Source organism: Artemia franciscana, chromosome 15, assembly GCF_032884065.1.
Source record: "Artemia franciscana chromosome 15, ASM3288406v1, whole genome shotgun sequence".
Lineage (NCBI taxonomy): Eukaryota > Metazoa > Arthropoda > Branchiopoda > Anostraca > Artemiidae > Artemia > Artemia franciscana.
In genome coordinates, this window is record NC_088877.1 from 36,885,048 (window position 1) to 36,898,244 (window position 13,197).

A 13,197-nucleotide genomic window follows, 5' to 3' on the forward strand; every position below is an offset into this window, starting at 1 on the left:
CTCCAAATTGCCAGTAATTTTCCCCAACATTGCTTTCTGTCGGAGAAGTTTACTATAAATGGAAATTTCCTGAATTTTTCGAAACAATTTTTAAAATAAACACTTTTCCACATTTATTGTTAGGAGTATAGATTTAATGGTTCTTTTTGGGCAGCATACAACCCAAAGTTGACATTGTCTAGAAAAAACAACTATTTGACAACGCTACAAACCCTATGTGGATAGAAAATAGTTATTAGAATATGCTATAAGAGTAATGTTTAGAAAATTGCCTAGAAGATCCGACACTGGAATTAAAATCTTTTTGTTGCCAAGGAGGTTTGAAATTATTATTTTGGTTATATTCAATAACTTAACCTCTATTCTAGCTGTATTTACTGCTGTTTTGCTTATTGTTATAACTTGCAGTTACATAATAGCCTACCTCCTTGCCTTTTTCTTTGATAATTTTCATTAAAAACAGAAATAACAAATGAAGTGTAAGATTATGCAATAAAATTTAGCAAATTTCTTATATTGAATAGATGTATTTATTATGGATGAATCTGTAAAACATTATGTAATTATTTTCAAGAATTGGAACAGAACATAGAAAGGTAACAAAATGCTGCCCTTTGCTAACTCAGGATGATTTTGTAAATAATGATTTCAGGAATAAATACACAGGAAAATTAGGCCTAGGATAATATTTAGAAATGCAGTTGGACTTCTTGACTACTTTCAAGCATAATACAGCTCAGACAGCATTTGCAAAGTTCATAAAGTCATTTGCAAAGTGTGTTTCAATAAAGTTTTCACTGCTCATATGAGCCTTGTACTTTATGTGTGGTTTGAACAGCAAACTAGGCTATTCAAATTTCTGAAGCATTTCATATTTAGGCTATGAGAAAAAAGTCTTGAAGAAATAAGGAGCTTAGGGTGTGAGTACAGTTCAGTGAGGTATAAGGGCTTGTTACATATTCTGTTTTTAGGATCAAGCATATCAAGATTCCCTGGTTTTTTCCTATTTTCTTGTGAATTTGATAGTGGTGCCAAAAAGTTTTGCTCTGGAACTCTTTCCCTATTGGTCAACTTTATGAAGTTTACAAAAAAAGTTAGCTGAAGTTTAACTTTAATGCTTGCTCATATAAAGGTTTACAGAAGGTTAACAAAGCAACTTCATAAACTTTGCAAATGACTTTACAAACTTTATGAACACTATCTGAGCTGATCTTTAGGTAGACTAAACTTTGGGTTTTTTCCACTGCTTAATTCAATAGAAGATGAAAACCTCTTATTATGTACCATCTTTTTGTGCTCTTTCAAATGTTTCAGTTTCTTCTTTTGTGAACTCTTTTTTTAATTCCTTAAAGGAATTCTAAAGTGACACCATTTTCCTTGCTAGAAAATGGTCACAAGGAAGTTTAAACAAATACTTAAAAGACAAAAAAGATATAGTAAACTTTCAATTTCATTCCAAGTGCTCTAAATTGTGTATTACTGCATATTGCAAGATTCTGATGATCATGTATTGTTTCTTTGTCAGCAGGACCTGAAGTTTATCAATTTGACAGTCCAACCCCAGAGAAGCATATCCATGTCTTAGCTTTCTAAAATCCCCCTCCAATGAGACTAAAAATGCATAAAGTAGGCTTGCTTACAGGTAATTAGTCCATTAGGTAATTAGTCCAATACAAGCTTATTAGTCCATGAGCCCTGCAGGCAAAAGGGCAAGGTCTGTATCATATATTTATTCAACAAAGAGTAGTAAAAGTAAAAAAAAAAGAACCTCTAACAAGGTTTATTAAATAAATATAGAATACAGACCTTGCCCCACTGCTCACAGGGCTCATGGACTAACACACTTTGATCTATAGGAAATGTTACCTGTAAGCAAGCCTACTTTACACATTTAAGATTAAGCAGACAGATTTACACATTAACCAGAAATGGATACACCTCTAGAATTAGCATTTCTAAGGGCTCTAAACTGGAAACTATGCTGCTTTGCAGCATAGTTTCCTGTTTAGAGCACTTGGAACAAAACTGAACATTTACCAAAGATATTAAAGTTCTGGAGGATTCCTACCCTGCAAGACTATTAAAGCTGAATCTTCTTATGCTTGTCTACAGAAGAAATAGAAATGATGCCATTTCAGCCTATATTTCTATGATGGCTACTACCTTCTCAGCATTATTCCCTACTGTTGGTCCCAGTTCAAGAACTAGAGGTCATCACCTAAAACTTGTCAGACAGTCTGCTCTAACCAGTCTGCTACACTCAATTCTTTCCTCAAGAATTGTCAACAATTGGAATAAACTCTCTGAAGAAACTGTTACTGCTTAATCTGTGGACATCTTCAAACAAAGGCTGGGTGGTGAGTGGTCCTCCAGGAGTGTAAACTCAACTGGAAAGCTAATGATCAATGTGATGCACCTGTTTACTAAAGAATTTTGAATACAACTTAAATCATCAACTCTAGAGCTCAACAAGGAATAATCCTTGGATTGCTCCAAGCTGTAATTCAAGGTAATACTGATTCTAGTGTACAATCAGTAGTAGTTTTAGGCCTCATAATCTGAGGGGAGATGGGTAATCTGCTTGAGTCATATGAATATATTACATAACTACTGGAGTTGGGAATCCCTGTTGACATGATTCTTCTTGATTTTTCAAAAGCCTTTGATAAAGTTTGTCATAAGAGACTTAAGATTAAGCTACAATCTCCTGGTTTGGAAGAAACAATTCTTAAATAGATTCTGGATTTCTTGAGGAATTGTGTTCAGCATGTAAGACTATTTGATGCAGATGGCAATCCTATCCTCCTCTCTGCTTGCTATCAGTGGGGTTCCACAGGGTAGTGTGCTTGGCCGTACCATGTTCAGTATTTTCATAAACAATGCTCCTCTAGCACTTAAAAGTAAGATGACACTATATGCTGATGATTCCAAGGTAATTGATCCAGCTAGTCCTCTTGAGGATACTTCCCAACTTCAGAAAGACCTTGATCTCCTTAGTATGTGGGTGAAATCTTGGCTACTCACTTTCAGTCTGTCAAAATGTCATGTTTTACACTTTGGACACAAGAATATCAATACAGCTTACTCTCTTTATGGTCAGTCTCTTTCTCCAGTGTTGGAAGAACATGACCTAGGAGTAATTGCTGAGTAACATCTAATATTTAGCACTCATGTAAAGAAGGCAGCACCATCAGCTAGCTCATCACTAAAGCTCATAAAAAGAACAATTTCCTCCCATTCTCCAAAAATTCTGAGCCTTTTGTACAAAGGACTTGTTTGGCCTAGGCTGGAGACAGGTATGGTTCTTGCATCCCCCTTTTTAAAAAGAGATGTTAAAATTCTTGAAGATATCCAGAGATGAGCCACTAAGATGGTGAGTGGACTGCATGAACTCCCTTACCCTACAAGGCTATGCAAGCTGAAACTCCCAATTCTGATTTATAGAAGAAGACAGGGTGATGCCATTCTGGTTTGTAAACTTATTAATTCAAAAGCACTTTCTAATCTACTTCCTCTGGCATCTCAGGACTCTCATACAAGGGGGCATAACTTACAGTTATCTGGGCATTTCTCCTCAAACCAGCAACGCATCCATTTTCTGACCAACCATGTTGCCAACCTCTGGAATAAATTACTGCCAGATACCATTGCTGCCCAAACCACAAACAGCCTTAAGAACCATCTTGACAACAAACAGTCAACAAAAGAATAGAAGTCTAACCGGGAAGCATATATATATATATATATATATATATATATATATATATATATATATATATATATATATATATATATATATATATAAATATATATATATATATGTATATGTATATATATATATATATATATATTATATATAAATATATATATATATATATATATATATATATTATATATATATATATATATATATATATATATATATATATATATATATATATATATATATATATATATATATGTATATATATGTATATATATATATATATATATATATATATATATATATGTATGTATATATATGTATATATATATATATATATATATATATATATATATATATATATATATATATATATATATATATATATATATATATATATATATATATATATATATTTATATTTAACAGGACAAGCTTGTTTAGGTGATGGCATTTTAACCTATAAGTTAGTGGGGGCTAACATGCTCCCAGCATTATTTTGTACTGTTGGTGCCCTACACTTATTTTAATGAGAAATAGAAAGGATACCATTTTAGCATATATTTTAATGAAGGCTAATGCCCTCTCAGCATTGTTCCCTACTTTTGGTCCCAATCCAAGTACTAGAGGTCATCAGTTGAAACTTGTTAAGCAGCCTAACCTATCTGGAGTCTGCACTCAATTCTTTTCCTCAACAATCACCAGCATCTGGAATAAACTCTCTGAAAGAACTGTTACTGCTGAATCTGTGGACATCTTCAAACAAAGACTGGATACTGAGTGCTCCTCCAGGGAGTCTAGACTCAACTGGGAAGCTATAGGTCAGCACTGTGCACCTGGTCACTAAAGAATCCAGAATACAACACAAATTGTCAACTCTGGAGCTCTACAAGGAGAAATTCTTAGATTGCTCCAAGCTGCAATTTAAAGTAATCTAAGGTTTAAAGTCTGCAACATAGAGAGTGGGCTTGAAACATGCTTTCAAAACAAGCCAATAGCAATGTAAATTCTTTATTTAAGTTTGTTGCAATGCACTTTTGACAATGTTTTTGAAGTAAGCTTTCAAAACAAGCCAAAAACAAAGGAATTTTTTTTTTCGAGCTTATTTCAAGTTTACAGTATTGAAAGTCTACTTGAAATAAGCTTATAATATAAGCCAATGGTAGAGCAAATCTTTGATTCAAGCAGGCCTATTTTGCAAGGTAAATCTCTGTTTCAGTCTTGTTTCAAATCTGTAATATTGAAATTGTCCTTGGAACAGAGTTGCAAAATAGGCCAATTGCACAGTGAATTTGAGCTTGTTAAATGTCTGCAGCATTGAAATTAAACTTAATTTAACAAAAATAGGCCAATTGAGAAGATAAAGTTCTAAAAAAAGCTTGAAAAACAATCTATTTTCTAATGAACACTGATATGGTCCATGTGATTTGGTTTGTTAGAGACATTCTTAAGTAATTTATCTAGCAGTTTTCTGTTAACCTGCATAAAACACAATTCCTACTGAAACAATTTTTATTATGGTGAGAGAAACATTGGTAAAATCAGGGGCCAAATAAAAAATTCAGCATGATATAAAGAGACTAAATCAGGAGCAACACTCTTGTATTGCCTATTGCATATAGTAAAAAGCCATAAGGCTTCAATATATTTTTTTTTTAGAGCCACTTCATATAGAAGGGGCGGTTAGATGAACTTTGGAGAGGGCTTATTTGATTAAGAATTGAAAGTTCTAGTGCTCTTTTAAGAGTCAAAAGTGATTGAAGGGCAACCATGCCCCCTCCCCTACGCCACTTTTTCTCTCAAAGACATCCAATCAAATTTTGATTAATTTTATACAACATAGTTCAGAGATTAAATAGCTACATCTCTGGAGTTGAAATAACCCAAACAATCCCCAGGACTAGGGTTGTAAGTGCTGCAAGTTGTCCATTGTTTACATGTAAGGTTTAAGTAAGCCTTCAGTGTATTTTTATTATTTTGTTTTTCAGGACCAATTCACATAGAAGAGGGTGTCAGATAGAATTCAGCAGGGGCTAATTTGATTGAGAATTGAAAGTTGTAGTGTCTTTTTAAGAGTCAAAAGTGATTGGAGGGAAACCATGCCCACACCCTCTTCTCCCAAAGACATCCAATCAATATTTTGATTTTTTTTTTGTTCAAAATAGTTCAAAAATCAAATAACCATGTCCCTGGGGTTAACTAACCCTCCAAAGTCCCCAGGACAAGGGTTGTAAGTTATGCAAGCTGTCAATTGTTTACATGTAAGGTTTGTTATCAAACATTTTGTGGTAACAAACTGTAGTAAGGAGCAATCCAGCTCAAAAGAAAACGCAACCTTAGAAAATAGGATTCTGATACTGATAGATACATCAAAAGAATCATATTTTTTATGCTGATTTTAACTATATAAGTTTCATCAAATTTAGTCTTACTTATCAAAAGTTACAAGCCTGATAAAATTTTCCTTCTTTTGAAAAATAGAAGAAGACACCCCTGAAGTGATAGAATTTGAACAAAAATCACATTATTGCATTCAGCATATAAGAGAACCCTAGCTCCTATCTACAACACTGTGGAATTTCTTATTTTTTGCCAGAAGACCAATCATGGGTGCGTGTTTATTTGTTGTTTTTATGGCACTTGGTATTAACCAAGTGACATATAGCATTCACAAATTCTGTCGGTCTGTTGGTCTGTCGGTCCTGGTTTTGCTACTTTAGGCACTTCCAGGTAAGCTAGGACGATGAAATTTGGCAGGTTTATCAGGGACCGGACCAGATTAAATTAGAAATAGTCGTTTTCCCGATTTGACCATCTGGGAGGAGTGGGGGGCCCGTTAATTCGGAAAAAAATAGAAAAATTGAAGTATTTTTAACTTACAAATGGTTGATCAGATCTTAATGAAATTTGATGTTTGGAAGGATATCCTGTCTCAAAGCTGTTATTTTAAATCCCGACCGGATCTGGTGATATTGGGAGGGGGGAGTTGGGAGGGGGAAACCTAAAATCTTGGAAAACACTTAGAGTGGAGGGATCAGGATGAAACTTGGTGGGAAAATAAGCACAATTCCTAGATACATGATTGACATAACCGGAACGGATCCGCTCTCTTTGGGGTGTTTTTTTTTTTTGGGGGGGGGGGGGTAATTCTGAAAAATTAAAAAATGAGGTATTTTTAACTTAGGAATGGGAGATCGGATCTCAATGGAACTTGATATCTAGAAGGATATCGTGTCTTAGAGCTCTTATTTTAAATCCCGGCCAGATCTGGTGACATTGGGGGGAGTTTGGGGTGGGCGAACCTAAAATAATGGAAAACGCTTAGATTGGAGGGATCGGGATGAAACTTGGCGGGAAAAATAAGCAGAAGTTTTAGATACGTGATTTACACAATTGGAACGGATCCGCTCTATTGGGGAGGGGGGGGGGGTTAATTCTGAAAAATTAGAAAAAATAACGTATTTTCAACTTACCAAGGAGTGATCGGATCTTAATGAAATTTTATATATAGAAGGACCTCGTAACTCAGATCTCTTATATTAAATCTCAACCAGATCCAGCGTAATTGGGGGGGGGGCAGTTGGGGGGTACTTGAAATCTTTGAAAATACTTAAAGCGGTGAGATCAGGATGAAACTGGATGGGAAGAATAAAAACCGGTCTAAGATACGTGACTGACATAACCAGATCTGCTCTCTTTGGTGGAGGTGGGGGGGGGGGGTAATTTTGAAAATTGATGTATTTGTAACTTACGAAAGGGTGACCATACCTTAATGAAATTTGATATTTAGAGGGATCTTGTGCTTTAAAGCTTTAATTTTAAATTCCTACCAGATCTTGTGACATTGGGGGATTGGAGGGGGAAACCAGAATTCTTGGGAAACGTGAAAATTGGGATATTTTTATCTTATGTATAGGTGATCGGATCTTAACGAAATTTTATATTTAGAAGGATATCGTGTCTCAAAGCTCTTATTCTAAATCCCGACCGGATCTGGTGACATTGGGGGAGTTTGGGTTGGGGGAACCTAAAATGATGGAAAACGCTTAGATTGGAGGGATCGGGATGAAACTTGGTGGATAAAATAAGCAAATGTCCTTGATACGTGATTGACGGAACTGTACTGGATTCGCTCTCTTTGGGGGAGTTGGGGGGGAGGGGTTCAGTGATTTGGCGAGTTTGGTGCTTCTGGGCGTGCTAGGACGATGAAAATTGGTAGGCGTGTCAGGGAGCTGCACAAATTGACTTGATAAGGTCGTTTTCCTAGATTCGACCATCTGGGGGGCTAAAGGGAGAGGAAAAATTAGAAAAAATTAGGTATTTATAACATACGAGTGGGTGATCGGATCTTAATGAATTTTGATATTTAGAAGGACATCATGACTCAGAGCTCTTATTTTAAATCCTGACCTGCATTAAGCCTCTTATTTTCCTTTTAAATCAATCTATTGATTCATAGAATTTTGTTAGAGCTCATACCATATGATCTCTTGGCTCTTACCTCTTTATGCCTCGTCACAAGTGCCATATGAGCTCTTAGCTCTTGTTTTTTTTTCCTTTTCCCCAGGGGTGATTGTATCGACCCAGTGGTCCTAGAATGTTGTCAGAGGGTTCATTATAATGGAAATTAAAAGTTCTAGTGCCCTTTTTAAGTGACCAACAAATTGGAGTGCACATAGACCCCCTCCCACACTCATTTTTTCCCAAAGTCAACGGGTCCAAATTCTGATATAGCCATTTTGTTCAGCATAGTCAAAAAACATAATAACTTTGTCATTGGGCACAACTACTCCTTCAAATTCCCCAGGGGAGGGGCTACAAGTTACAAACTTTGACCAGTGTTTACATATAGTAATGGTTATTGGGAAGTGTACAGACGTTTTTAGGGGAATTTTTTCTTGAATAGGGAGGGGGTTGTGTGGGAGGAGAGAATTTCCATGAAGGAGGCGCAGGATTTCCTAATATTATTTAAAACAAAAAGCAATGAAAAGATAAATATGACAAGGTTTTTTCCACTGAAAGTAAGGAGCAGCATTAAAACAAAACGAACAGAAATTATTACACATATCTCCTCATCTCCTAAATACCTGCTCTTTATGCTAAAGTATTTTTAGTAATTTTAACTATTTTTTCTACGGTGTTTGTGATTCAGGGGTTATTCTTAAAGAATTGGGACAAAATTTAAGCTTTAGTGTAAAAGAGTAAGGTATTAAAGAGGGGGCAAACCCCTCATATACGTAATAAAAATATGCGAATCTAGAAGTTCCTTACGAAAGTTAACTCGGATGTTACATATATTTTTTATTAATAAAAACGTTTGAAAAAAACTCAAAGTTCTAGTTACCTTTTTATGGCACTTGGTATTAACCAAGTGACATATAGCAATCGCAAATTCTGTCGGTCTGTTGGTCTGTCGGTCCCGTTTTTGCTACTTTAGGCACTTCCAGGTAAGCTAGGACGATGAAATTTGGCAGGCGTATCAGGAACCGGGCCAGATTAAATTAGGAATAGTCGTTTTCCCGATTTGACCATCTGGGTGGGAGTGGTGGCCTGTTAATTCGAAAAAAATAGAAAAATTGAAATATTTTTAACTTACGAACGGTTGTTCAGATCTCAATGAAATTTGATGTTTGGAAGGATATTGTGTCTCAGAGCTGTTATTTTAAATCCCGACCGGATCTGGTGACATTGGGGGTGGGAGTTGAAGGGGGAAACCTAAAATCTTGGAAAACACTTAGAGTGGAGGGATCGGGATGAAACTTGGTGGGAAAAATAAGTACAAGTCCTAGATACATGATTGAAATAACCGGAACGGATCCGCTCTCTTTGAGATAGTTGGGGGGGGGGGTTAATTCTGAAAAATTAGAAAAAATGAGGTACTTTTTACTTACGAACGGGTGATCGAATCTCAATGAAATTTGATATTTAAAAGGATATCGTGTCTCAGAGCTCTTATTTTAAATCCCGAACAGATCTGGTGACATTGGGGGGGGGGAGAACCTAAAACTTGGAAAACACTTAGAGTGGAGGGATCAGGATGAAACTTGGTGGGAAAAATAAGCGCAATTCCTAGATACATGATTAACATAACCGGAATGGATTCGCTCTCTTTGGGGTAGTTGGGGGGGGGGGTAATTCTGAAAAATTAGAAAAAATGAGGTATTTTTAACTTACAAACGGGTGATCAGATCTCAATGAAATTTGATATTTAGAAGGATATCGTGTCTCAGAACTCTTATTTTATATCCCGAACAGGTCTGGTGACATTGGGGGGGGGGGGGTTAGGAGGGGGAAACCTAAAACTTGGAAAGCACTTAGAGTGGAAGGATTGGGATGAAACTTGGTGGGAAAAATAAGCACAAGTCCTAGATACATGATTGACACAACCGGAACGGATCCGCTCTCTTTGGGGTAATTGGGGGGGGGTTAATTCTGAAAAATTAGAAAATTTGAGGTATTTTTAACTTACTAGCAGGTGATCGGATCTCAATTAAATTTGATATTTAGAAGGATATCGTGTCTCAGAGCTCTGATTTTAAATCCCGACCTGATCTGGTGACATTAGGGGGAGTTTGGGGTGAAGGAACCTAAAATAATGGAAAACACTTAGATTGGAGGGATCGAGATGAAACTCGGTGGGAAAAATAAGCAGAAGTCTTAGATACCTGATTGACATAATTGTAACGGATCCGCTCTATTTGTAAATTCTGAAAAATTAGAAAAATGACGCATTTTTAACTTACGAAGGAGTGATCGGATATTCATGAAACTTCATAGTTAGAAGGACCTCGTGACTCAGATCTCTTATTTTAAATCTCAACCGGATCCAGCGTCATTGGGGAGGGCAGTTGGGGGGGGGACCGGAAATCTTAGAAAATACTTAAAGCGGTGAGATCAGGACGAAACTGGATGGGAAGAATAAAAACCTGTCTAAGATACGTGACTGACATAGTCGGACCGGATCTGCCCTCTTTGATGGAGTTTGGGGGGAGGTAATTTTAAAAATTGAGGTATTTGTAACCTACGAAAGGGTGACCAGATCTTAGTGAAATTTGATATTTAGAAGGGTCTTGCGCTTTAAAGCTCTAATTTTAAATTCCGACCAGATCCAGTGACATTGGGGGGAGTGGGAGGAGGAAACCGGAATTCTTGGAAAATGTGAAAATCGGGGTATTTTTATTTTACGAATAGGTGATCAGATCTTAATGAAATTTGATATTTAGAAGGAATTCATGTCTCAGAGCTCTTATTTTAAATCCCGACCAGATCTTTTGACATTGGGGGGAGTTGGAGGGGGAAATCTTATAAAACACTTGGAGTGGAGGAATCGGGATGAAGGTTGGTGGATAGAATTAGCAAATGTCCTTGATACGTGATTGACGGAACCATACTGGATTCGCTCTCTTTGGGGGAGTTGGGGGGAGGGGTTTAGTGATTTGGCGAGTTTGATGCTTCTGGACGTGCTAGGACGATGAAAATTGGTAAGCGTGTCAGGGAGCTGCACAAATTGACACGATAAAGTCGTTTTCCCAGATTCGATGATCTGGGGGGCTAAAGGGAGAGGAAAAATTAGAAAAAATTAGGTATTTATATCATACGAGTGGGTGATCGGATCTTAATGAATTTTGATATTTAGAAGGACATCGTGACTCAGAGCTCTTATTTGAAATCCTGACTGGCATTAAGCCTCTTATTTTCCTTTTAAATCAATCTATTGGTTCATAGAATTTTGCTAGAGCTCATACCATATGATCTCTTGGCTCTTAGCTCTTCTTGCCTCGTCACAAGTGCCATACCAGCTCTTAGCTCTTCTTAAGTAACCTAGAGATTGAAGGGCAACTAAGCTTCCTCCTCAGCTCCTTTTTTCTCAAAATCGTCCAATCAAAACTAAGAAAAGCCAAAAAAATATGCAAATTTCGTTCTAAGTATTCATGTGCGAAGAGCCGAAATCAAAACATGCATTAATTCAAAACCATTCAGAAATTAAATAAAAAGAACAAGGTTTTTTTTAACTGAAAGTAAGGAGCGACATTAAAACTTAAAACAAACAGAAATTACTCTGATTATGAAAGGGGCTGTTCCCTCCTCAAAGCCCCACTCTTTATGCTAAAGTTTTTCAAAACTGTTTCTGTATGCTAAAGTTTTCAAAACTGTTAACTGTTTCAAAGAGTAGATTTGAGAGTAGATAACTTCGAAGACCACACTGCCTTTCCATGACGAAAGTAAAACAGTTCAAAATAGGGATGAAACCTTTTTATTGACAGTGAACAGATATAAAATTATTTAACTGGATATTTCGAACACATATACAGTGTTCATCATCAGCAGTAAAAAAGTTTTACTGCTGATGATGAACACTGTATATGTGTTCGAAATATCCAGTTAAATAATTTTATATCTATTCACTGTCAATAAAAAGGTTTCATCCCTATTTTGAACTGTTTTACTTTAGATTTGAGAGAAAGAGTCAAACTTTAGCGCAAAGAGCAGGCGTCGAGGAGGGAACAGCCCCTTTCATATACGTAGTAATTTCTGTTTGGTTTAAGTTTTAATGTTGCTCCTTACTTTCAGTTGAAAAAAAACTTTTTTTTATTTAATTACTGAAAAGGGGCGTGTTTGGTCCTGGATTTCTGAAAATGCTTTGGCTATTAATTTTCCTTTTTTGGAATTTTTTCCCCTTCCCACCCCTCTCTCTCTCTCTCTCTCTCTCACTCACTTCCTCTACATCTTTGTCACTCCCTCTCCGTGTCTCTTTTTATTATCCACATAATACTGTTGTTTATTTTTATAGGACTATTCACAGCAGATGGCCTCTGAAAAGATGTACATCATGGATGGTGAGTTTTTTCGTTTTAATGTTATTGTTTTGTTTAATTGAAGACCTAGTGTAAAATTCTATTTTTCAGAAATTCAGATAATTGAATACTCCAGACAACGTGAAATGAGGAAGAATTGCCAAGGTAGTGGCTGGGTAAGGAGGGACATTCCCTCCCATAATCAATATAAATTCGAAGCATATGTAAAGTGCACACAGGACATGGAAAATTCCCCTTAGTCTTGCTAAAAAAAATTTTATCCCTGCAAGTGTATGCTTTATGAAGGTGCCTTCTAGCTAAAATTGGAGCCTAGACTTGAGTGTTTACTTTGTGTCTTTCGGAAGAAATATGTAAATAAACTATATGTGTAGTTGTGTCATCAATAACAAATAATTTAGGTTGAAACATAAAAAAAAAATTCTTTCTTGTGTTTGGAATAGACATTTTCATTTGTTTCAGTAAGTTCAGGCTAGCTCAGGTGTATCAGTTTACTCAACAATGGAAAACTGACACAAAACAACACAAAATCCATAGTCACAAGTGCTACTTTATAGCCAATATTGCTGTATTAAAAGAAATATTAATTTATGATGCCTCTTATTATAATGATGAATACATGTTCTACAGAAGAAATACAGCATATCTAAATTTTTGAAATTGAATTGTCTTAGAGTCTCT

The 13,197-nt window shown here is 36.0% G+C and overlaps 1 protein-coding gene across 1 annotated transcript in view; it reads left to right on the forward strand.

Moving 5' to 3' along the window:
* Nucleotides 1–212: 212 nt before the first annotated feature.
* Nucleotides 213–13,197, forward strand: part of LOC136036425 (mitochondrial inner membrane m-AAA protease component paraplegin-like) — a 49,735-nt gene continuing 36,750 nt past the window's right edge. Inside the window, exons 1-2 of the mRNA XM_065718654.1 lie at nucleotides 213–318; nucleotides 12,495–12,540. Coding sequence (XP_065574726.1) covers nucleotides 257–318; nucleotides 12,495–12,540 — 108 coding nt within the window. The 5' untranslated portion in view covers nucleotides 213–256. The remainder of the gene's footprint in view (nucleotides 319–12,494; nucleotides 12,541–13,197) is intronic.